Source organism: Herpailurus yagouaroundi, unplaced genomic scaffold (assembly GCF_014898765.1).
Source record: "Herpailurus yagouaroundi ecotype Mexico unplaced genomic scaffold, PumYag 222, whole genome shotgun sequence".
NCBI lineage: Eukaryota > Metazoa > Chordata > Mammalia > Carnivora > Felidae > Herpailurus > Herpailurus yagouaroundi.
In genome coordinates, this window is record NW_024412453.1 from 15,614,135 (window position 1) to 15,638,588 (window position 24,454).

Sequence of the window (24,454 nt, forward strand, 5' to 3'; positions counted from 1 at the left end):
GGGTCAGCATGTGTGGGCATTTAGAGGCTGGGCTCAACCTGAGGTCCCACTGCCCACTCTTTAAAATTTGTTTTTCAACATTTATTTATTTCTGAGAGACAGAGACAGAGTGTGAGCAGGGGAGGGGCAGAGAGAGAGGGAGACAAAGAATCTGAAGCAGGCTCTAGGCTGCAGCTGTCAGCACAGAACCGGACACAGGGCTCGAATTCACGAACCATGAGATCATGACCTGAGTCGAGATCAGTCGCTCAACCGACCGAGCCATCCAGGCGCCCCACCCATTGCCCACTCTTAACTGTTGAGGTGGCAGATGCTGGCATGGTGAGGCACACCAGCATGTTAGCATCTCTGCAGTGGGTAGACGGTCCACAAAGAGCAGCCCCCATGAGTGTAGCCTGTTCTTTGTGTTCAGGTTGCACAATAAGAAAACAAATGGAATGTGTGTACCTCCAGCAGCAGGACCTAATGGTTCCCTCTAAAACAAAAAAAGTCCAGGGCTGGAGGTCAGCAGGCATCTGGGTAAACAGAAGCAGGAGGGATGCTGGTGGTGTATGGGGACAGGTGGCGTCCAGACCCCCCAAACAGAGTGGTCAGAAAGGGAGATGCTGGAGACCGTAAGGGGGAGTGGACAGGATGAGAGAGAGAACACAAGGGAGACAGGAGATACCAGCATCCTTCCGGCCTCTATGCGGCTGTGAAGGCCCTTTTCTCCTGAGCACAAAGGCTCAGTGATTCAGAGCAGGGTGGAAGGGGGGTGACTCTGCCTCTCGCCAGCCATCCTGGGCACAGTGCAGAGGGAGAAGGAAGGAAAAGCCTGGTGCAAAATTAGGGTAAAAGTCATGACCACCAGACAATGTGTGCAAGAAGAGGCAGAAGTTTTAATTTTTCTAATATTTAAAAAAATGTTTAACGTTTATTCACTTTTGAGAGACAGAGACAGAGCACAAGCAGGGGAGGGGCAGAGAGAGAGGGAGACACAGAATCCAAAGCAGGCTCCAGGCTCCGAGCTGTCGGCACAGAGCCCCACGTGGAGCTCAAACCCACGAACTGTGACATCATGATCTGAGCCTAAGTCAGTTGCTTAATGGACTGAGCCACCCAAGTGCCCCTAATTTTTTAAATATTTTAAGGGGCGCCTGGGTGGCGCAGTCGGTTAAGCGTCCGACTTCAGCCAGGTCACGATCTCGCGGTCCGTGAGTTCGAGCCCCGTGTCAGGCTCTGGGCTGATGGCTCAGAGCCTGGAGCCTGTTTCCGATTCTGTGTCTCCCTCTCTTTCTGCCCCTCCCCCGTTCATGCTCTGTCTCTCTCTGTCCCAAAAAAAATAAATAAAGGTTGAAAAAAAAATTAAAATAAATAAATAAATAAATAAAAAATATTTTAAAAGTTCACATACAGCAGCAGCCAGCTAGCACAGAGTTGGTACAGAATAAATATTTGTGAATGAATGAATTTTGTTCTCCCTACACAATGCCCCAGATGTAATTTACTGGTTATGTGGCATATCTCTAAGAAAGCCAAGCCTGACATTTCAGTGACCCCAAAAGAATGAATCATCATGAGCACAAATGCACAGAGCTAAAACTGAACTCAGGGAGTATGTGTACTTTTGTGTCCTAGGGGTTTTTTTTAATTTATTTAAAATTATATTGTAAACATTTCCCATTATCAATAAAAATCGAAAATATGACAAAAGGCTAATTGCCTTACATATGAAGAGTTCTTACAAAGCAATGAGAAATCAATGGTCAGGGATGCCTGTGTGGCCCAGTTGGTTAAGCCTCCGACTTCGGCTCAGGTCATGATCTCACGGTTTATGAGTTTGAGCACCACATTGGGCTCTGTGCTGACGGCTTGGAGCCTGCTTCAGATTTTGTGTCTCCCTCTTTCTCTGCCCCTCCCCCACTCGTGCTCTGTCTCGTTCTCTCTCAAAAATAAATAAATAAAAATTTTTTTAATTAAAAAAAGAAAGAAATCAATGGGCAAACAGGAAAATAGACAAAGTACAAGAACAGAGAGATTCACAAAAAAGCCATATGGAGTCACTAAGCATGAGAAAATAATATTTGGCCTCATTCATGAGGAAAGACCTAATCACTAATTTACTAGAGGTCACTTTTTGCTTTCAGAAGTTTAAAACTTTTAATAATAGTCTCGTGGGGAGCCAGAGTGAAGTCAGGAATAGACACAGCCACACACTTTGGGGGAACATTGATTAGTACAACCAATCTTTGAAGGCCTAACTGGTAAATCTGCCAAAATTTTACCTGCATATAACCTTTGACCCAGCAATTCAACTGTAAAAATTTTATGCTATAGGGGTGCTTGGCTGACTCTGTGGGTGGAACATGTGACTCTTAATCTCAGGGTTGTGAGGTCAAGCCCCACGTTGGGGGTAGAGATTATTTAAAAATAAAATCTTAATGGGGCACCTGGGTGGTTCAGTCAGTTAAGTGTCCGACTTCAGTTCAGGTCATGATCTCATGGTTCATGAGTTCAAGCCCCACATCAGTCTCTACACTCACGTGCAGAGCCTGTTTGGCATTGTCTGTTCCCCTCTCTCTCTGTGCCTCCCCAGCTGGGGCTTTCCCTCTCTCAAAACAAGTAAGTAAACTTAAGTACAAAGATACACTATATTATTTCTATGTTTTAAAAACTGGAAACCTCATGTCCATAAAGAGAAGACTAGATAAATAAACTAACAAAAATAATAATAAATGTTTATTTTTTAAGTTTATTTATTTATTTTGAGAGAGAAATAGAGAGAGAAAGAGAGCGAGCAGGGGAGGGGCAGAGAGAGAATCCTAAGCAGGCTCCACGCTGTCAGTGCAGAGCCCGACATGGGTCTTGAACCTGCAAACCGTGAGATCATGACCTGAGCTGAAATCAAGAGTCAGACGTTTAATTGACTGAGCCATCCAGGTGCCCCAATAATAAACGTTTATTAATAAATAAGTTATGGTGCAGCCACACCATGAAATACCGCAAAGTGCTAAAACAGATGCACTGACATAGAAAGCTGTTCAAGCAACATTAGTAAATGAAAAAAAGCAAATCATCAAGTAGAATGTGTAATGTTGGCTCAGCATAAATTATACAGGTATGCATGCCTGTATATACACATGTGTGTATATGTATGTACATATATATGCCTAGGTAGTTTCACAAAATACGACCACAAAATTAGTATTGCCTCCAGAGAGAAGAAAAGAGTCTTACTTCCTCATTTACATCTTCCAAGAAGGTTGAATATTTCTTTCTACCATCTCCATACATTACTCATATGATTAAAAATAGTAATAAAACCAGAGAAAAGGGCAGCCCTGAGGCACCAGATCAGGTCAATTCCTGATTTAGAAATAAACCAGTTCTGGCTCTTGGGCCGGAAGGAAGGAAGAGAGGGTAAAGCAGCGAGAAAGGGCGGAAGCTGAGTCATTCCAGTTCGCAGACCCATTCCCAAGGGGACCCGCAGCAACTCTTCCCCCGTGGAGTGAGCAAACACAAAGCAGGTTTCCAGGGACTGGGGCGGTTGTGGGGGGCACAAGGGTACAGGCCTGGCCGGCTGGCTTCAGCCGCAGGGACCTACCGTCTGTAACCACCACCTCAGGCGCAGGGCCTGGAGCACCGATGGGCCCGTCAACCTCTAGGGAGCCCGGATCCCTCGGCCCAGCCTGGGAGCGGGCGTCCTCCTCTCGGACGGGGGCAGGTGTCCACCGGGGAATGTGAGAGGTGCCCTGGGAGATAAGCTCGTTCAGGTAATGCTCAATCACCTCCTTCCCCTGGAAGCCAGAGAGACCAGAGGCACATGAGCCGCAGGGCAGGAGAGCAGGGATAACCTCATCAGCCTGGGAGTCACCCCCACCTGGCTGCAGCCCCACCCCTGACACGTAGCTACGGAGAACTTGAAATGTGGCTGGTCCAAATGGAGATGTGCTGTGAGCATCAGATATGAACCGGATTTCCAAGACTTAGGACGGAACAAAGAATGTAAAATAGCTCATTGGTAGGTTTTCTATAGGTAACATGTGGGTTAAAATACTTTGTGGAAATGAATTTCACCCGTTTCATTATGCGAAAAGGCCTCTCAGGGACAGGTCTGAGAGCTTTACACAGCAACCAATTTTAACCAGGAGAAAGCACCACAGAATGCCCCTCCTCTGTCCAGAGATCACTACACAAGCCCCAAACATCAGGGAGCATCTGGATAATGATTACGGTGCCCCCATTTCAGGCCAGGTGGTTTCCAGTCATTTTCTTGTGTGTTATGGTCATTGTTAGGATACTCACTCTATGGATGAAAAGACTGAGGCCAAGGAAGGTTAAGGATCGATCTTGCCCGATGTCACTTGGGTTGTCAGGTGTCAGAGCAGGTTTTGAACCAGGCTCTGAGGTCTGTGTACCTTCTTCCCTGTGACTGATGGAGCCCACCCCTTACCCTCTTGACGTTAGCTGTGTACTGCTTCATGGCGATCTTCTCCAAGGCACTTTCGAAGCCAAAGAAGGACCGGATGTCGAGCGAGGCGGATTGCTCAAAGCAAGTCCACTCTTCATTCTCGGGGTGGACCTGAAAGCCAGGCAGCCGCAGTGACAAGTCTCATTGTGGGGGATGCAGTGCCCTCTCTCAGGTCTCTCTTGGTGATCTGGGCCCAACCAGAGCATGCCGTGGACAGCATGGCAATACCAGAGTGGGGGGGGGGGGGGCAGCAACCCCACCCGGAGAACAATGCCAAGTGTTAGAGAACAAAGAGCCTTCTCATGAGGGGCTGGAAGGAAGTGGGTCTGGCATCTGCAAGCCTGTCCCTTAAAAACTGTTCTATAATGATATATTTAAATGAGTAATATATTTAGGGGCACCTGGGTGGCTTAGTCGGTTGGGTGACTGGCTCCTGGTTTCGGCTCAGGCCATGATCTGATGGTTTGTGGGTTCGAGCCTCACGTCAGTTTCTGCACTGACAGTGTGGAGCCTGCTTGGGAATCTCTCTCTCCCTCTGTCTGCCCCTCCCCAACTATCTCTCACTCTATCTCTCTCCCTCAAAATAAACTTTATAAATGAGTTAATGTACTTAATATATAATTATATGTAAGTTATATATAACTATTACATATTTTAAATATATATTTTAAAGTATTTATTATGTTACATATTTATTGTAAACAAATACACACACACACACACACACACACACACACACACACGGACAAACTTTGTTGACAGAGCTTCTATGCAGACCCAGGCTTAGTCCCTCTCAAACTTTCCTGGGCAGAAGTATTACCAGGGAGTGTGTGAAACATGCAGATGCCGGGCACCTGGGTGGCTCAGTCGGTTAAACATCCGACTTCGACTCAGGTCATGATCTCACAGTTTGTGAGTTCGAGCCCCGTATTGGGCTCTGTGCTGACAGCTCAGAGCCTGGAACCTGCTTCAGATTCTGTGTCTCCCTCTCTCTGCCCCTCCACAACTCATTCTCTCTCTCTGTCTCAAAAATAAATACACATTTAAAAAAAAAAATTAAATATGCAGATGCCTGGGCCAAATAGGTCCAGGGCAGGGCCTGAAAACCTGCATTTCCCAAGCAGCCTCAGTGACGTTAATTCAGCGGGTGGTAGAACTCATGCTGAGAAATATGCACTAAATACATATTATAAATGCACTAAAAGTGATTTATAAAAAGCTGCCACCCACACAACTCCCTAGAGGTAAGCATTGGAATATTCTGGGTCCAATTCCCAGAGGAGCTGGAGGTGTGGAAAGAAAAAGCAATGGGCATTTACTGGACACCTGCTGTATACGAGGCACCATGCCAAATGCTGGGGATGGGACAGATACACAAGGCAATGCCCCACCCTCCCCACCTCCCCCCCATAGGGAAGGCTCTAATGAACCATAGTTACGACACTGGAGTTATCATCATGAAAACTAGCATTGGGGATCTAGCACAGGCTAAAGGAGCTTTACCTACATTGTCTCATAGACTCCAGCCAGCACCGGATGAGGCGGGCTCTGCTGACAGGTATGCAAGGGGTGGCCTGGGGAGGGGAAGCAACTTGCCCGACATCATTCAGCAAGGAGGTGGCAGAGCTGGGCTCCATCCCAGCAAACGCCTCCAGACTCCTCCCTCACTCCAACCCGGGGGCAGCAGGACCCTGCCCCTGCAGCCCCCATTCTCAGACTTCACTCATCCACCTCTGGGTCTTCACACATGCTGTTCCCACTCCAGAATTCTGTTCCCAGCCCTCCCATCCACCAGCTCTCAGCTTGGTGGCTTCAGTGGGACACTGTCACCTAACAGAGTGCCTCTCCTCTTATTTTCCCTAATCCTGTCTTCTGGATCCCTTCTTAGTATTCGTGAAGTTGTAAGATTATGTTGACGTTTTTTCTTGTCTGTATCTGCCACTGGAATGGAGGTCCTTGTGAGAACAAAGGTCAGGGGGACTAGTCCGTGCTCTGGTCGGGTGCCCGGCACAGAGTCGATGCTCAGTCAGTGTGTACTGAAGAATAATAATAATTACTATTAATGACCTGAAAAGGTAACACACATACAGGGCTTGGTATGTGCCAGGCCCTCTTCTAAGGGGTTTCGGATACTTTTCTTCCCCTACTTCTCACCATAACCCCTGTGGGAGGTGTCATCATTAACCCCATTCTACAGATGAAGAAACTATAGGGGCCCCTGGATGGCTCAGGCGTTTAAGGGTCTGACTTTGGCCTAGGTCATGATCTCATGGTTCGTGGGTTCGAGCCCCACGTTGGGCTCTGTACTGACAGCTCAGAGCCTGGAGCCTGCTTCGGACACAGAGCCTGTGTCTCCCTCTCTCTCTGCCTGTCCCCTACTCATGATCTGTCTCTCTGTCTCTCAAAAATAAATAAACATTAAAAATTAAAAAAAAAAAAAAAACGTAAATGAGCCTCCCTTTCAAGGAGGAAGAAGAGGACAGAGAGAAGAGGGAGGGGGAGGCAGGTTGACAGCTTTCCCCAATAAAATACAGGATGACATATTTGAATTTCAGATAAACAACGAATATTTTGGTAAGTATGTCCCAAGCGGTATTTGAGACTATTTAAACAAACAGAAAAGTATCAGCCGTGTATCTGAATTGGAGATGCAAGTGAGCGTCCTGCAATTTATCCGACAAGGCCCTGGGGGCAGGGGAGAGGCAGCTAGGCTGATGCGTGGACTGCCGGACACAGGAAGAGGGCGGGACGCAGGAAGGGGGCGGGACGCAGGAAGGGGGCGGGACGCAGGCTTACAGTGTAGCTGCAGTTCTCGTTGACCACCACGCGGTTGGCGAAGGTCTCATTGTGGGCTTCAATGAGGAGGGTCCTCTCCCTCCAGTTCAACACGTTTCTCTGCACAAAGACCACGTGCTCTACGCCGGCAATCTGCAAGGGAAGGAGCAGCGAAGGGGGTGAGGGCTGCTGGATACCGAGACTCACCAAGACCCCAAGACCCCGCGCCTGCCCACCAGCCAGCAGTATCCCATACCCAGCCCAACACCCACAAACCCCAAGACCCCCTGTGCCCCACCCGGAGCCTGTCCACCAGCCCCAGCCCCAGTCCCTAGCTCCTAGGCCTTTGTCCTTCCAAGACCGGCCCTCCGACCTAGAACGACCCCCCCTTTCCGCAGGCCCCAACCCCAACCACAGGACGTGTACCACCAGCACCTACACTCATATGCATACTCACTGGCTTCACCACCTGGGCCCGCCCCCAGATCCCCCCCTTTCCAGTCCCCTCCTCCGTGGGGTCCCCCGGCACCTCTGGGAACCCCTCCCCACCCACCTTGCGCAGCAGCCGCGGGGCCTCAACGCGCAACCTGCAGCTCCGCTCCACCACGTGCACCGCCCCGTCTGCGCTGCGGGACTCGCGCAGGACCTCGCTGCCCAGGAAGACGGGGATCTGCGGGCAGGTGGGGAAGCGCTTCTCATAGGCCTAGGGGCAGAGACGGAGTGAGTGTCAAGGGGGCTGGGGGCTCTAGCCTCCTCCCTCCTGCTGGGCTGTGGTCTCGTTTACAAGAGCAGTGTGACACACCAGTGCCTGAGCAATGGTTTGCAACTCACTCTTTGGATTTGCATTTGAGACTTCACCCTCAGAAGAAAAAGTGAGCTTGCCTGGAACATTTTAAAAGAAGGCATCTTTCAGAAAAACACTCTGGACATAATCTAACACCTCTTCATGATAAAAACACTCCACAAATGAAGAATAGAAAGGAACATCTTCAACCTGATAAATCACAGTTTAACATCATACTCAATGCCAAAAGATGGAATGCTTTCCCCCTACGATCAGGAACAAGGCAAGGATGTCCACTCTGGCCACGTCTGTTCAACATTGTCCTGGAGGTTCCAGCCCTGGCAGTTAGGAAAGCAAAAGAAATACAAGGCATCCAGGTTGGAGGACGAGAGTCTGTGCCCGGTTCCAGAAGTGCCAGGGTAGGAGCCTCCGGGGTAAGCCGGCATCCATAGCTGACTGTATGCAAATGGGGTCTGCTCCAAGAGCCTGTCACAGTCCACGTGCCCCGGAATCAGGATCAAAGCAGCTCCAAAAATAGTGCAGGCATCTGAGGACACGCACCTCCTCCCCCATCCCTCCCGGCTCCTCCCAGCTCGGAAGGGCAGAGGCGGGGGAGGGGCAAGGAAGAGATGGAACTGTGCCTGGTGCCCTTAGTGTCACCCCCAGGCCCCACAAGGCCAGCCCAGTGCATCTTCCTGCCATATGTTGAAGCTGCTTGCCTTGTACAGACACAGCAGACACACCAGGGTTAGAATAAGGAGCCCCTGTTCCCCAGGGGAGAGTGCGCAGTAGGCAGGCACTTATCAGAAGCCTGCATAGCCTGCGGACAAAGCGAAGTGGGCAAATTCTGTGCTGGTGGCCACAGTTCTACTTCCTCCCGACAGAGGCACATCCTTTCTTTCTCTAAGCCTCTTTTACCACCTGGAAAATGGGTATATCCCAAGCTTGCGTCCCAGAGTATGAAACCCAAGCTCAAGCTCGCCGGGCGGTTCACTGAAGACAATCAGAATTTTCATTCCCCAGGCAACAAGACTCAAATGCAGCAGAACACAGGTCTGCAAAAACTGCTCCTGACCAGCCCTATCTGAGTACTTCCTTGGGATCCAATGCAGGAGGGAACCAGAGGCGCTGGCCTGGGCCCACCTCTGTGACAGGCAGAGGGATGTTGACATTTTTTGAAAGTATGTAGAAGGAAAGGGGTGCGTGTTTCGGAACTGGACAGGCTCAGTTCATGTCTCTTCTACTTTCTCACTGAGGGACCTTGGGCAAGTCACTTGCCCTCTCTGAGCCTCTGTTTCCTCATCTGTAAAATGGGATGGGGGACCTTGGGCAAGTCACTTGCCCTCTCTGAGCCTCTATTTCCTCATCTGTAAAATGGGATGGTGAGGAGGTCACCAGATGTTGTCTCAGAGCAGTTGGCACTCAAGGAGCCTTCACTGTGCTCCCCCAGCTGTGCATTTTCTTCCATTTCGTCCTCTGAATGGCATCCTCATTTGACAAATGAAAAAATTGGAACCCAGAGAGGCTAAGTAACTAACCCAAGGTCACACAATGAAAACTGGTGAATGTGGATTTGAATCCCATTGTGGCCCAGTACCCCACTCCTTCAGGAGCACCTTGCTCAGCAGCTCGCTTGTTCTCCTGGGCAGCTGGGAAACAGCCAGGCATTGTCCCCGGGGCCCTGTGGTCACAATTTCTCCCTTCTCCACACTTAGTACTTCAACTCCTACTGGCGGCGGCCACACTGCCCTTGAGTTTCTGCACTTCCTCTGACTATTCTACAGTCTCTCCTTCTCCCCGGATGAAATGACGTAGTCAGAACAGGCCTAGATGCTCAGAATGTGTCCCACACTCCTTGCTGTGGCCAGCCAGGCTCCAGGCAATCTCTCCCACTAGCCACCTTCACTCCGCTCCAGCCATGCCAGCCTTGCTGTTTCTTTTCTTTTCTTCTGCTTTTTTAAATGTTTATTTATTTTTGAGAGATAGAGTGTGAGCAGGGGAGGGGCACACACACACACACACACACACACACACACACACCACACAATCTGAAGCAGGCTCCAGGCTCTGAGCTGTCAGCACAGAGCCTAATGCGGGGCTTAAACTCACAAACTGTGAGATCATGACCTAAGCCAAAGTCAGACACTTAACTGGCTAAGCCACTCAGGTGTCCCCGACCTTGTTCTTTCTAAAACACATTTTTATGGGTTGACTTGTGCCCCCTTCCCACCACCAACAAAATTCATGTGTCCTACCCAGTACCTCTGAATGTGACCTTATCTGGAAATAGGTCGTCGCAAATGTAATTAGTTAAGATGAGGTCATACCAGAGTGGGGGTGGGGGTGGGGAGACTGCTAATCCAATATGACTGAGGGACATTTGGTCACAGACACTCATATAGTGTCTTCACCATGTAAAGATGAAGGCACAGGTTTGGGTGATTCCTCTACCGGCCAAGGACTCCAAAGATTACCAGCAACACCAGAAGGTAGAAGAAAGACATGGAACCGATTCTCCTTCAAGCCTGTAGAAGGAACCTACTCTACCAACACCTTGATCTCTGGCGTTTAGCCTTCAGACTGCGGAGTAAAAAAGTTTCTGCTGTTTAAGCCACCCAGTTTGTGGTACTTTTTATTATTTATTTATTTATTATTTTTGTGGTACTTTTTAATGTCAGCCCCGGGACACTCATGTGCCCACCACCTGTTCCTACCATAGAGCCTTTGCACTGGCCACTCCGTCTGCTTGGACCACTAATCAGTTTACTTGATAGTGAAGGAAGAAGAAGGCTTGAGTAACTGGGGTTTCCAGAGAGGTAGGACACCTGGACCAGGGGGCTGAAGAGATGCTCTGGCTTCAGGGACTCATCTGTGCTGGTCCTTCTTTGTGGGACATCTTCCCCCACCTTCTCCCCTGCAAGACTGTCTTCTTCCCTATTCTGTCCTTTTAGCCCATTCATTTCCTCAATACCATTTATCACATCCTTTAGCCATGTACTAGCTTGTGTGTTGTGTGCCAGAGGCCTGGGCTACATGCTTTTCCACAGCACTGACCTCACACATGCCTGTCTCAGTTCTTGGGACACACTAGGGCTAATAAATGCTCACAAGCAAAGAAAAAAATAACTTAAACTTGCTGGTGATCCAAAAAGCCCCAGAAAGGTGTCCTGGGAGGGGAATGACAGGCCATGGATTCAACGCATGCATCCAAGGAAGGCTGACTTCCTGTTGTAACAAACCTCTTGTCAGAAGAGCTCCATCTGGAGCCCCCAGATAACAGCGGAGGGCAGAGGGCTGGGCGGCAGCAGATGGGTGCGTGGGCACAACTGTCCCTGACCCTGAAAGGGAAGGTGCTACCTTCTCAAGTAAGTAATGGCTGCTGCATTGATGGAGACATGCCAGGCACTGGTGAGGAGAACGGCCAGAACTCAGGCTCCATCCAGAAGGCGGGGGGCCCAAAATACAGGGTCCATCCAGTGGCATATCTCCAGCCAGAGAGTCCCTGGGGTTGTGAGGGCCAGTGTCAGACATTGTTGCCATGATATTTTTAGGGCGCTAACTATATTTCTTTGCAGTGCCCCGAGATGGGAATTAGAATTTCCCCATTTTACAGATAAGCGAGTTGAGGTTTGGGAAGGCATCACACAGTCAGGAAGTGGTGGGGTTGGAGCGCAACCGGTCTGACCCAGACCTCAGCCCCGAACCACTCTGCCCTGCCCCTCAGGGGACTTTAGCTACATCACAAGCGTCAAAAGTCTGGAAATGCTGAGTCCTGCTGACCTAAAACCTGTGAGTCAGGGGCACCTTTGGTTTTGGCCCATCATAGGGTCTTAGAGGATCAAACAGTCCACAGGATCCTCTCTGCGGACTCCTGTTCCCACAAATCAGGCCTGAGTTTCTCTGTGCAGAACACACACATGGTTTGGCCCCCTTGGGGACACAAAGTAGCAGAAGGGATTCAGTTACAGCTCTTTTGCCAGGTGGCTGGAGAAGGACACCCAAGCCTCCTGGCTCAGAAAGGAAGCTGGTCCAAGGCCCAGAACCCGCCCATGCAGGGCCACAGCTGGGGTAGGCAGAGACCAGTGGAAACTTCCGTTGACTGCCTCCCGTGGGCCTCCATCCTGCAAAACTCCACAGTGACACACTTAGCAAGTGGAGATGGGCGGCTGGCCTCCCAGCCAGACTTGCCTACACCCAGGAACCTACCTCCTTGAGCACAGCATGTCCTCTCTCTCCCTTCAGCCTCATCTGTCAAGTGGAGTCATCCACTCCCAATGAGCCCTCCGTTGTACCCGTTTCTGACATCAGAAGTCATCGGCCCCTGGCAGTGAGTTTTTTTCCCTCCCCCCCCCCCCCCCCCCAACTTGTCAAAGTGACATAGTCAACACTCAGTAGACATTTACATGATGAATGAGTGAATGAATGACAGCATTGCATACCCATTAAGAACATGGACTCTGGGGCTTGGGTCCAAATCTCTGCCTCTTACCAGCTGTGTGGCCTTGAAGGAGTCCTCAAGCTCTGAGCTCCTTAATGCATTCATTTGTTAAAAGGAGAATAAGAAAAGTAGCTACCTTGCTGTGTTGTGGGATGTGTGGGGGGGGATAAAGGAGTCCGTTTTTGTAAACTGCTGAGAACAGTGCCTGGCACATGGTTCGTTCTACATAAGCATTTGTTAAATAAATTTAAATTTTAAAAAAGAGTGAGATTCTATAAAGTACAGAAAAGCTATTTCTGCTAATCACTTGACAGCTGCTGCCTCCTCTCCTCCCCCCCCTTCCTTCCTGCTCTTCCTCATGCAAATTCAAAAAAAGCTGGAAGCTGCTTATCCCAAACCTTCCACTAAGAGAGTGGAGAGAAGATCCGGACCACATTAACTTTGTCTTCCCTTTCCACGCTGCAGGCTGCATTCGGGGCACTGACCACTGCGTGACCTCAGGCAAGGCATCTGCCTCCCCTGTCACACTCCTCAGGAGCCTTCCTTGAAGATCCCACCTGCCCCCTTGAAGCCTGGGAGACCCCATGACAGACAAGAATCTATCCTCTCAGCTCCCCCAACTTTTTTTTAAAAACTGAGATATAATTCTCATACCGTAAAATGCACCCTTTTAAAGTGTTCGGTTCAGTGAGTTTTAGCACATTCACAGAGTTGCGCAACCATCACCACTCTCTCGTTCCAGAACATTGTCATCACCCCAAAAAGAAATTCGCTACCGATTACAGTCTGTCCCCTCTGCCCCCACCCCAGCCCTAGGCAACCACTAATCCACTTTCGATCTCTGTAGATTTGCTTTTTCTGGACATCTCATGTACGTGGAATCATACGGTGTGTGGCCTTTGGTATCTGGCTTCCTTTGCTCGGCATGATGTATACGAGATTCACCACACTATAGCATGCGTCAGTGTTTCCTTCCTTTTTCACAGTTGAATAACATTCCACTGTATCGGTTTCCTCAACTTTGGCCAAGTTGCTGAGCTGGAGCTTGGTGAATGAGATATCCTACGGCAGTGGTGTCGTCCCAGCTGATAAGGGGTAGCGGGCATGGGAGAACCCGGGCAACGTGACTCTGGAGCCTTTGGAAATGAGGGCTGTATACAATCTATAAAAACAGGTACACCTGGACAGTCCTGTAGCTGAACAAGCTGCTGCTATTCTAATTAAAGCTAGCTCTGGAGACACAAAAGATGGAGACAAAGGGTCACAAGGACCCTGCAGCCAAGACATGTGGACATAGCAAAGGGGCAAGCCTCAGTGTGGTGGGACAGCAGAGTCAAAGCACAGGGTTTACTGTGCCAGCTGGGCAACCTCGCCATGTGCCAGCTGGGCAACCTCGACTTAACTCCTCTGAGACTCAATTCCCTCGAAGAAGAAGAAGAAGAAGAAGAAGAAGAAGAAGAAGAAGAAGAAAGAAAAGAGAGAGAGAAGATAATGAGAAAGACCATGATATCTACTTTGTAAGGACTACAGTGAAGATTAAAGGGAGGTAATATGTTTAAGGCACTTAGCACAGTGCCAGACATCACATCGTAGTTGTTTTTTTAAGTTTATTTAATTTATTTATTTAGAGGGGTGGGGGAGGGCAGAGAGAGAGAGGGAGAGAGAGACTCCCAAGCAGGCTCCATGCTGTCAGCTCAGGGCCCAGCATGGGGCTCAAACCCACGAATGTGAGATCATGACCTGAGCCAAAATCAAGAGTCAGATGCTTAACCGACTGAAGCAACCAGGCGCCCCACGTCATAGATTTTTTTAAATGGACAAGAGTAAAGCAACAGGCATTTGAACAGATACTTTTACAGAATCATTCATAATAGCCAAACAGTAGAAACATCCCAAATGTCCATTGACAGATGTATAGACAAACAAAATGTGGTCCGTCCATACAGTGGAATATTATTCACCCATAAAAAGAAAGGAAGCACTGATTCATGCTACAACATGGATGAACTTCAAAAACATCACGCTTAGTGAAAGAAGTCAGACGCAAAAGGACAAATACTACATGGCTCCACCTGTATGTGTTCCTGAAATAGTCAGACTCATTGACAGAGAGTAGAAGGCTGGGTACTAGGGGCTGGCAGGGCAGGAGGGATGGGGAGTTAGTGTTTAATGGGGGCACAGTATCAGTTTGAGAAGCTGAAAGAGTTCTTGGGATGGGTGGTGGTGAGCGCTTGTGCAACAGTGTATATGCACTTAATGCTGAACAGAACAGTACACTTAAAAAAGGTTAAGCTTTTTTTAAAAAAATGGATAAATGAGAAATTTTGCATTATATATATTTTACCACAAATTAAAAAAAAAAAAAAGAGGGGCACCTGGGCGGCTCAGTCGGTTAAGTATCCAACTTTGGCTCTGGTCATGACCTCACGGTTTGTGAGTTCGAGCCCCACCTCAGGCTCTGTGCTAAAAGCTCAAAGCCTAGAGCCTGCTTCAGATTCTGTGTCTCCCTTTCTCTCTGCCTCTCCTCCGCTCATTCTCTGTCTCTCAAATATGAATACATTTTTAAAAGATTTAAAAAAAGAGTAAGCCATCTCCTGGATGGTTTATCAGCCCTACCGGGAGAATTGATTGTGATTTGAAATAGGATATTATGTGTGTATGTTGTGTTTGTTTATAGTCAACACCTCTCTGTGTCTGTTTTCTTCATCCCTGGATTCCCCAGTGCCTTGTACAACACCTGGGATGCTGTCGACACCCAGCTAATATTTGCCGAAGGAAGGAAGGAAGGAAAGGAGGCTGAGGAGGAGGGAGGAGCTGGTGTTGGAGAATGAAAGCAGGAAGTTGGAACCACTGACATGTATCTACCTGGAAGAGTAGGGGGAGCAGTGCAGGGCCCCCCGCTACTGTCTACACTTGCCAGGACACTGCCACAGGCCCAGAGGGTAACCTGTACCTGTGGATTGCTGTCTATGCTCCACCGGCAGAAAGCTGAGTCCTGGAAGGTGCCTCTCACACAGATGAATAAGCCCCTGAGTTGTTCCCCTCTGCAATCATGGAGAGGGGTACAGCCACGGCTCTTGGCCGAAGAATCAGCCCTCAACGAGGTTCCAGGGAACACTTCTCCCTGTATTTCAGTTTCCTGGTCCTAAGGCTGCAGCATGGGCACAGTTAGTAGGGCCCCGGGTGTTATTTGCTCCAATTCTATCCCTTCTTCTCACGGATTGGATTTGGACGTCACTTTGTCCAGGACTGTGTCCCTCTGTCGTGAGCTCACACCATTGGAACGCCCAGTCTCTTGCAGCACCGAGGGGAACGCACAGCCTGGCCGCCCCGCCCGGCAACTGCACAAAAACCTGCTGTGGATTCTCACCCACGCATGGGGAGCAGGGTGGAGGAAACTCTCCTCCTCCGAACACACTCTGTGCCCACAAATTTCTAGGATCAGCTGGTGCCCTTGGTGGTTCAGGGAGGGACAAAGAGACAGACGCCCGCCTAGAGCGTCCTGACATTTAGCGGTATGTCAGGATCTTGATGGGAGGGAAACGCTATTTTAGATTTTCAAGTGTCTCAGGAATGTGCCCAGCCTCTGTCACCTCTGCTTCTCCATGTTCTCCTGGCCTCTGGGATGGAAAACCCCCTCTGATCTACTTAAACCCGAAATCTGACCATGTCACGCATGCTTAAACCTTCCAAAGCTCCCGAGGTCCTTGAACAGACTTGAATTGACCCTGCCAATCACTTTCTAAATCACACTGGAGCTCATATGAGCCACATTTCTTTCTTCAGAGAGAAGGTCTGCTGCTTCTCTGCACGCAGTGGGCCCTCCTCCCCTTGGCAAGGCTCAGCCTGAATGACTTAAAAGACCCTTACTGGCCCCTTCCCTTGTTCCTACAATACTCTGTTCATTCCCTATTATGAATTAGCATACATAGCTATATACATAGCTACACAGCATTTGCCTAGTTCCTCTGTCTCTCTCTCTCTGTCTCTCTCTGTCTCTCTCTGTCTGTCTCTCTGTCTCTCTCTCTCTCTCTCTCTCTCTCTCTGTCTCTCTCGGAAACACACACACACACACACACACACACACACACACACACACAGACACACACACCCCACACCACTGCAAGCTCTCTGAGGGCAGGAAGGGATTATGTCGGGAGAACCAGAACAAGATAGACATAGTCTCCACCTTCCTGAAACTTACTTTTATGAGAAAGGCCCATATAAATAAACAAGGAAGGAAACCAACAGAATCATGATGCATTTCAACAAGTGCTAGGAATCAACTATGTTGTAGCCCCTACACTCAGCATGCTGCTTGGGATACAATGAAACTCAATAAATATTTATAGGATGCAGGGGCACCTGGGTGGCTGAGTCCATTAAGCACCTGACTTTGGCTCAGGTCATGATCTGGTGGTTCGTGGTTTCAAGCCCTGCATCGGGCTCTGTGCTGACGGCTTAGAGCCTGGAGCCTGTTTCAGATTCTGTATCTCCCTCTCTCTCTGTCCCTCCCCTTCTTGCACTCTGTCTCTTCATTTCAAAAATAAATAAACATTAAAAAATATTTGTAGGGGGGCGTCTGGCTGGCTCAGTCGGTTAGGCATCTGGCTTCGGCTCAGGTCATGATCTCATGGTTGGTGCGTTCAAGCTCCGTGTCGGGCTCTGTGCTGACAGCTCAGAGCTGGAGGCTGCTTCTGGTTCTGTGTCTCCCTCTCTCTCTCTGACCCTCCCCTGCTCATGTTCTGTTTCTCTCAAAAATAAATAAACATAAAAAAAATATTTGTAGGATGCATACACAAACTTGTGTGTGAATTAATATTTGAATTAACTAATGAGTAAGGACCTAAAATGTACTTCTGAAATCAGAAGATCACTTTGCTGTGTGATGGATCACTTCTGTTCTCCCAGGTCCTGTAAGCAATCCAGGGTGGAAAATGTCGCTTCCCTTAATCTGTTAGCAACAGGATCATATGATGGGCTCCAGGGAACTAATTTAAACTCATTTAAATGAGGCCCCTGCTGCTTTATTAAAACTACGTCCATAACAACCAGTCCAACTGTAACTACCCTTGGCCTGAGCTGCAAGGATTTACCTCCAGGGGCTGCTCCTTATTAATAACCCATTTGCTAAATTACAAGCTGTTTATCAATACAAAAGGCCAGGTCTTTAAATATTTTAACACTTAATTGCTGATGACAGCCCTCACCTCCATAACCCTTCCTCTGTGTGAAAAGCCTATTGCTGAAGAAATTCTACCCCGAGCCATGTTCCTTCTTTAGATTTGCAGAATCTGAGATGAGCTCAAGTCACGGGGCTTTGGAGCCCCACTGGGATCCCAGGGCAGTGCCCGGACAAGAGGCAGCCAGGTCATTCCTGAAGCTGCCGCGGCCACTGGTGCACAGGTGTTTACTGAACGTCAGAGCCAGAATCTGGAGTGTCTGGCTGTGAGTGCAAGCTATGGGGTCAGATTTCCCTAAATTAAAATCTCTGCCATTTACTGATGATGCCATTTACTGAGCTAGTGAGCATAAATGGGCTGAATTGCGTCCCCCTAAAAAAGGTATGGTTGGAGTTCTAGGCCCCAGGTACCTCAGGATGTAACCCTATTTGGAAAGAAGGTCTTTACAGAGGTCAATCAAGTTAAAATTGAGGTCAGTAGAGGGTACTTATAAATCTGGTACGACTAGTGTCCTTATAGAAACAGAAGTTTGGACCCAGAGGCACACACACAGGAAATATGCCAGGTGAAGTTTGTAGTTATGCTCCCACAAACCAAAGAACTGTCAGATGCCAGGAGAGAATCCCAGAACAGATCCCTCCCAAGCACCTTCAGAGGAAGCACAGTCCTGCTGACACCTTGACCTTGGATGTCCGGCCTCTAGATTTCTGTTGTTCTAAGCCAACCTCCGTTGTGGTGCTTTGTTATGCAGCCCTAGCATATGAATACACTGACCAGGGGACAGTTGCCTTACCCTTGAAAGCCTTTGTTTTTCCTTCCTCTGCAGTTAAAGCTGCTATGAAACTACCTGACTCTGAGCAAGTCTCAGGGCTGGACACACAGAGCATTGGGTCGGTAACTGCTTCCAGGCTCTGTCAAGCATCTGCTGCCCCCCAGGAGGCCAGGGTCTGTGGGTTCTGGCTGTGCTCCCCTTTGTGGTGTCCTGATGGAATACAGGCATTCGGGGCACAGCTTTGGTGGTAACCATCCCCACGAGACTGCTCCCTGGGCCCAGATCTACCTCAAAAAGTTGAGATCCTCAGCTCTGACAAATGGCAGAGCTCATGATTGGGAATGTGGATTCTGGAGCTAAACTGCCTGCAGTGAAGTCCCCAGCCACCTCATGTTTGCTTTGTGACCTTGGGTAATCCATTCATCCTTCCCGTGCCTCGGTTTCTTCCTCTGTAGAATGGTGCCACCCACAGAACCTGTCTCATGGGATGCTTAGGAGAGGTACTTGACTTAATATTTGGATGGGCTCAGAACAGTGTCTGGGATGTGAACATGCTTGTTAAATAAAATTTTAAAAATAAAATTTGCTTAAACCTGCCAAATAATCACTATAATTCATGGCAGGGATTTCTTTGGAAAGAATATATCCACAGAAAAACTTGTGCATCTGTGTTCATAGCAGTGTTATTCATAACAGACCAACACAGGAAACAATGATGAATGAATAAACAAATATGGTCTATCCAGGCAATGGAATAGTATTCAGCCATAAAAAGGGATGAAGTGCTGATACGATACAACATGGATGAGCCTTGAAAACATGATGCTCAATGAGAGAAGCCTGTCACCAAGGGCCATATGTTGTATGGTTCCATCTATAGGAAATGTCCCAAACAGGCAAATCCACAGAGACAGAAAGTAGACTAGTGGTCGTCAGGGGCTGGGGCGTGGGGATCGGAGAGGACTGCTGATGGGTACAGGGTTTCTTTTTGGGTCGATGAAAATGTTTTAAAACTGACAGTAGTCATAGTTACACAACTCTATGAATCCTAAAAACCACTGACCCTTACGTTTCAAATGGGTATATGAGTTATAGCTCAATAAAGCTATGAAAACAATAAATAATAACAATAAGCCTAAACAATATTTCACCAGCATTAACAATGAGCCAGGCCCTGCCCGGGCATCCCTGTCCCTTCAGTCAATCCTCACTTCAACTCTAGGAGGAACAGGAGCCTTTATGACCTCCATTTTCCAGGTGTGAAACTAGGGCAGGGACCCAGATGATGGATCTGCCTCTTAGCAACCATCCGTCTGGGAGAAGAGGCCAGAACCCAGAAACCGTTCACAACAGGCTGTAGGCTGACCAGAGAGTGGCCTTCGATGTTCAAGTGACCACAGTCCGAAGTGCAAGACACGGCCTTTGTGTTCTATGTACAAAGACCCCATCACCACCTTCAGGGACCCCACATACAAAGGGACCAAAGACCCTCTCCAATCTTATACCAGCTGCCTCCATTGTCTTAACTGTTTCCCTCTGTTTACCAAGATAATACGAGCTGACTGTTTTGAACCAAATTAATACAGAACACAGTCAAGAAAGAAGAAAACAAAGGTCCCTGGAATCCCACCCTTCAGAAACAGAATTCCTGCCAGGGGATTTGGCCCAAGGAGAGAGACGCCCATTCACTGGATTAGTTACATTTTTGAGATGAAAGAGAAAAAAAAAATTTTTTTTTAATTGTTTAATCTGGGTCTGGAAATGTTGCCTCGGTGCTATTTTATGACCAATTCCTTGAGCCCAGTTTTAGTCATTTGTGTTTGTTGCTGGTGGACTTCTGAAACAAGCAATGTTTTAATTCTCAAGTCAGTTTTGTTAAACAGAAAAACCAAAGGCCAGCCCATCTAGTCACTCGGATGCAGTGAAAATAGCTGAGTTCATCCAAAACTTCCCTGGCATCTGACCCAAACTGAGAGCAAGTGTTTAGCTGAGAAACAAAGACGGACATTAAGTGCAGAAAAACCCTTTTGTGCCCACACAGCATGCAAGTTATGTTGAGTTATGCAGCTATTTTGGGGACAATGATGTTTTGTAAACAGTCGGTAAAGTGGCTTTGTCGCTAACATTGCAGAGCCTTGAGGCCCTTTCACCAATAAGGATTGTATGGAAGATAAGGAAACATGGGCATGGTTGTCCCGAATAACTTAAATTAATGCAGATACAGAAAATGAATATCTGAAAACCTTGTTTCCTGCTGTACCCACAAGCCTCTATGCAACAACATCTAGGGACTGTTAACAGGTAGAGGATACAGGTTCTGTATCCATTTATGGAACAGGACGCTTACAAAATATGCTTAACATACTCCAGTAAACTCAATGTGAATACTTTACCAGCCTTATTAATACAGCCTTCAGTGCTCCTTTAGCGGGCATGTTTTAAAGTGTAATGATTGTAAATATTTTGGAGAATCCTAAATATATATGCTAAATTAAATTTACATTTATTAAGCTCATGCAATTATAAAAAAAGGATTAGTCTTCCATTTTACAGTTATTTGTCTCAGCTTCATGGTAGAGAACCATAGGTTCCTGGACTGTGGGTTGTCCCAAAAGGGTTGGGATAGTATCTCTCTTTTTTTAAATGAATGAGTGAATGAATGAATGAATGAATGAACCCTAGGGTCTTAGACTAAGTAGGGTGCCTGGAACCTTACAGGACAAGTATTTATATTTAGCTGCCATTTATTGTCTATTTGGTATGGACCAAGACCTGCATGGGGCACCTGCCCCTCACCCCCCTATTCCTTCCACATTATAATATATATATAAATGTATTTATCACCTATATATATATATATATATATATATATATATATAAAATCTTTAATCCTCATGAAAACCCTATGAAGTGCGTATAACCATCCCCATTTCATGAATGAAGAAATCAAGGCTCAGATACATTCAGTGGCTTTTAAATAGCACACAGCCAGAGCATAGCAGAGCAGTAGCAAGGACCCAGCATTTCTGACTCTTCGCCATCCCCTGGTGTCTGACCCTCATTACAAATACGGGAAAGTCACACAGCCACAGGCAGCAGCAACAATAACAGTAACAGCATTTGGTCTGTACCAGACCTTGCATTGGGAGCTTTATGTATATTGACTCATTTAATCCATGCACAGTGCCAGGATTTGGAAACCAGGATTGGTACTCCTCATTTTACAGATGGGAAATGGAGGCTCAGAGAGGTTAAATAATTTGCCCAAGGTCACCCAGCTAGTCAATACTAGCCCCTGCCTCTTGCCCTGGAACCATCTGCACATAACAGCACAACATGTATGAATGATTCCAGTGATGTTTCAAAACCCATTAAGGAGGCGCTTGGGTGGCTCAGTTGGTTAAGTGACTGACTTCGGCTCAGGTCATGATCTCACGTTTGTGAGTTTGAGCCCCATGTCGGGCTCTGTGCTGACAGCTCAGAGCCTGGAGCCTGCTTCAGATTCCTTGTCTCCCTCTCTCTACCCCTCCCCTGCTCATGCTCTGTATCTGTCTCTCAATAATAAATAAACGTTAAAAAAAAATTTTAATCCATTATGTGACTATAAACACATATATAAGTAGATTTGTAGAATAAGACCAGTCGGGACACATATCCATGGAGGTACCAATTGATATGAAAGTTCTTGGATCAAAAGCTGAAATTAAGTAATAGGTTAGGATAGGGAGGATGTGGGGGGATTCCAATGTTTCTTACACTTTCAACACAATCATTTATAACACCATGTGGTGTGATAACAGGGATAACCACATTTAGTGAGTGCCTACTGTGTGTCAGGCACTGGGTGAGAGGCACTGCATATTATCTCATTCACTCCTAACACAACCCCATAGCATTGCTCTTTTTTTCCCAAGGAAGGGGACCTCTGAAAGGCAGAAGGATGGCCCCAAGAAGGAAAGCTACATCTGCTTGTTTCCAGCATCTGCCCCATGGTGCAAAGATTATTGATCCAGGAGGCTAAGAGCTTGGGAGCCAATTCTAGTCCCTCGACTGAGTGGCTACTTGATTTACGTACAGTCAGTCTGAAGCTACCCTGAAAATGGCTGTTCCTGGACCCCTGCTGCCCACTCACCCCCTGTCAGCTTCTTTGAAGGAAAGGAGAGGGGATGTGCAAACTGAAGGAAGACCTTGGGCAGGATGGAGGGAGATATGGCAAAAAAAAAAAAATCATGGCTCCAGAGTACTCCCCTGCATGGGTCTGTGCCCTGGCTCCACCCCTTATCAGCCGCAGAACTTGGGGCCACCTTTACCTCTCCAAGCTACAGTTTAGCGGAAGTAAAATGAGAATAATGAAACAATATATGTAAAGACTTGGCACTGGAAACCCTCAGTGAATGGCTGCTACTCTCATCATCATTAGTACATTTACTATTACTATTATTAGCATTACACAAAGTGACAGCAGTGGTTTGGCCCAAGGTATTTTTGTTTTCTGTCAGAGGAGGTTGAGATGAGAGAACAAGTCTGCTTCAGCAAGGAGAAAGAAAGATCTTGTGATGTGGTCAGTGGACAAGGATTCCAGAAGATGTGGAGAAGGCTGGGGTGGCTGGGTGGAGGGTCACTAGGGAGAAACTGGACTCGCCAGTTTCCTTCTCATCTGGGAGTCTGAGGGGCTCCCTCTCATTTTTGCACAGCTGACCTCCTGTGTCCCTCTCACCATCACACAAGGGGCTGGAGAACCAGGGGTCACTCACCGCCATGACCAGCTCAAATGGGTACTTGTAGATGCGGACAGGAGACTGGTACTTCTGCACCATGTTCTCGCAGGAGCGCCAACAGAAGCACCCAGGCAGGAGTGAGCACAAAACCTGGGTGACAGGTGACTGGTAAGGTAGCAGCTCTCTCCAGCTGAAGCATAACCCTGCCCACTGCTTCCCCAAACAAGGGACAAGCCCGCCCTCTCATGCTCTGCCCACACATCTCCCCAGCCCTCAAAGCAAGAGGGCTGATGTGATCACCAAATTTCTCTGGGCCATGCCCCAAACACCTGCCCTGACCATTACCCACTGCTCCAGGCCACACTCATCCCTCCAAGAGCAATCAGTACTCCCAAACTTTCCTTGGTCTCCACTCCTTCACACTGAGGCCCCCAGAAGCACCCCTCACTGCTACTCACATGGAAACCCACGTTTGCAACTCTTACACTCTTACAATTCACCATCCACCCACACACCCCACAGCTTGCCACAGACGTCCCCTATAGACCCCCCCCAAGTATCATTGCACCTGCCCTTCCATTTTCCTCCAAGATACCCTGACATACACAGTCTTCACTAAATTTCACATGCAACGTCTCTATCACACACACACACACACACACACACACACACACGCACATACACACACACGCACACACACACATGCATGACCTACCTCCCACACAGGATCACCCTTGCACACACATGCAACTTTGCCCACACACTCAGCTCCCTGGACCTCACACCACCCAATTCCACACACGCACACAATTCCCCTGGTGAGCACAAACGTCCACACACTTGTACATACACTGATATGCATATGCACACACACACAAGCACGCACACACGTATGAACTCGCAGGCCCCCGCAACCCTGCTCACCCTCGCCCTCGCCCTCGGAACCTTCCGGGAGGCAGCCCCGGGGTCAGTATGGCGCTGAGTCCGCCGGGGGGCCCCCCGCGGACGCCTGGCCCGGAGCGCAGCTTCTGGGGCGAGGCCCGACCGCGGCCGCCCAGCCTGGGGCGTCCGGCCGTGCTCACCCTGGGGCCGGGCCAGCCAGGGAGGGGCCTGCAGGGCAGGAGCCAGACCTGCCCGGCGGGAGTGCTCCAGGACCTGGGACAGCGGAGAATCCGGCCTGGCCCCGCCCCTGATCTGGCCCCGCCCCTGCCTCCCTGCTACGGCCCCGCCCAGATTTACTCTGCCCCTGATTGGTCCCTCCCTAGCCACGCCCCGGCATTAGCCCGCCCTTCATATATATATATATATATATATATATATATATATATATATAT

At 48.4% G+C, this 24,454-nt stretch overlaps 1 protein-coding gene across 2 annotated transcripts in view; it reads right to left on the reverse strand.

The window, feature by feature from the left end:
* The window catches only part of SEC14L5 (SEC14 like lipid binding 5), a 45,215-nt gene extending 20,926 nt beyond the window's left edge, over positions 1-24,289 (reverse strand). Inside the window, exons 1-6 of one of the 2 annotated variants that reach the window (XM_040459083.1) lie at positions 24,045-24,289; positions 23,157-23,270; positions 7,779-7,928; positions 7,247-7,378; positions 4,433-4,561; positions 3,584-3,776 (exon numbers count right to left, since the gene is read on the reverse strand). In XM_040459083.1, coding sequence (XP_040315017.1) covers positions 3,584-3,776; positions 4,433-4,561; positions 7,247-7,378; positions 7,779-7,928; positions 23,157-23,219 — 667 coding nt within the window. In that variant the 5' untranslated portion in view covers positions 23,220-23,270; positions 24,045-24,289. The remainder of the gene's footprint in view (positions 1-3,583; positions 3,777-4,432; positions 4,562-7,246; positions 7,379-7,778; positions 7,929-23,156; positions 23,271-24,044) is intronic. The other variant, XM_040459082.1, reaches the window with a different exon arrangement.
* Between the last annotated feature and the right edge of the window lie 165 nt (positions 24,290-24,454).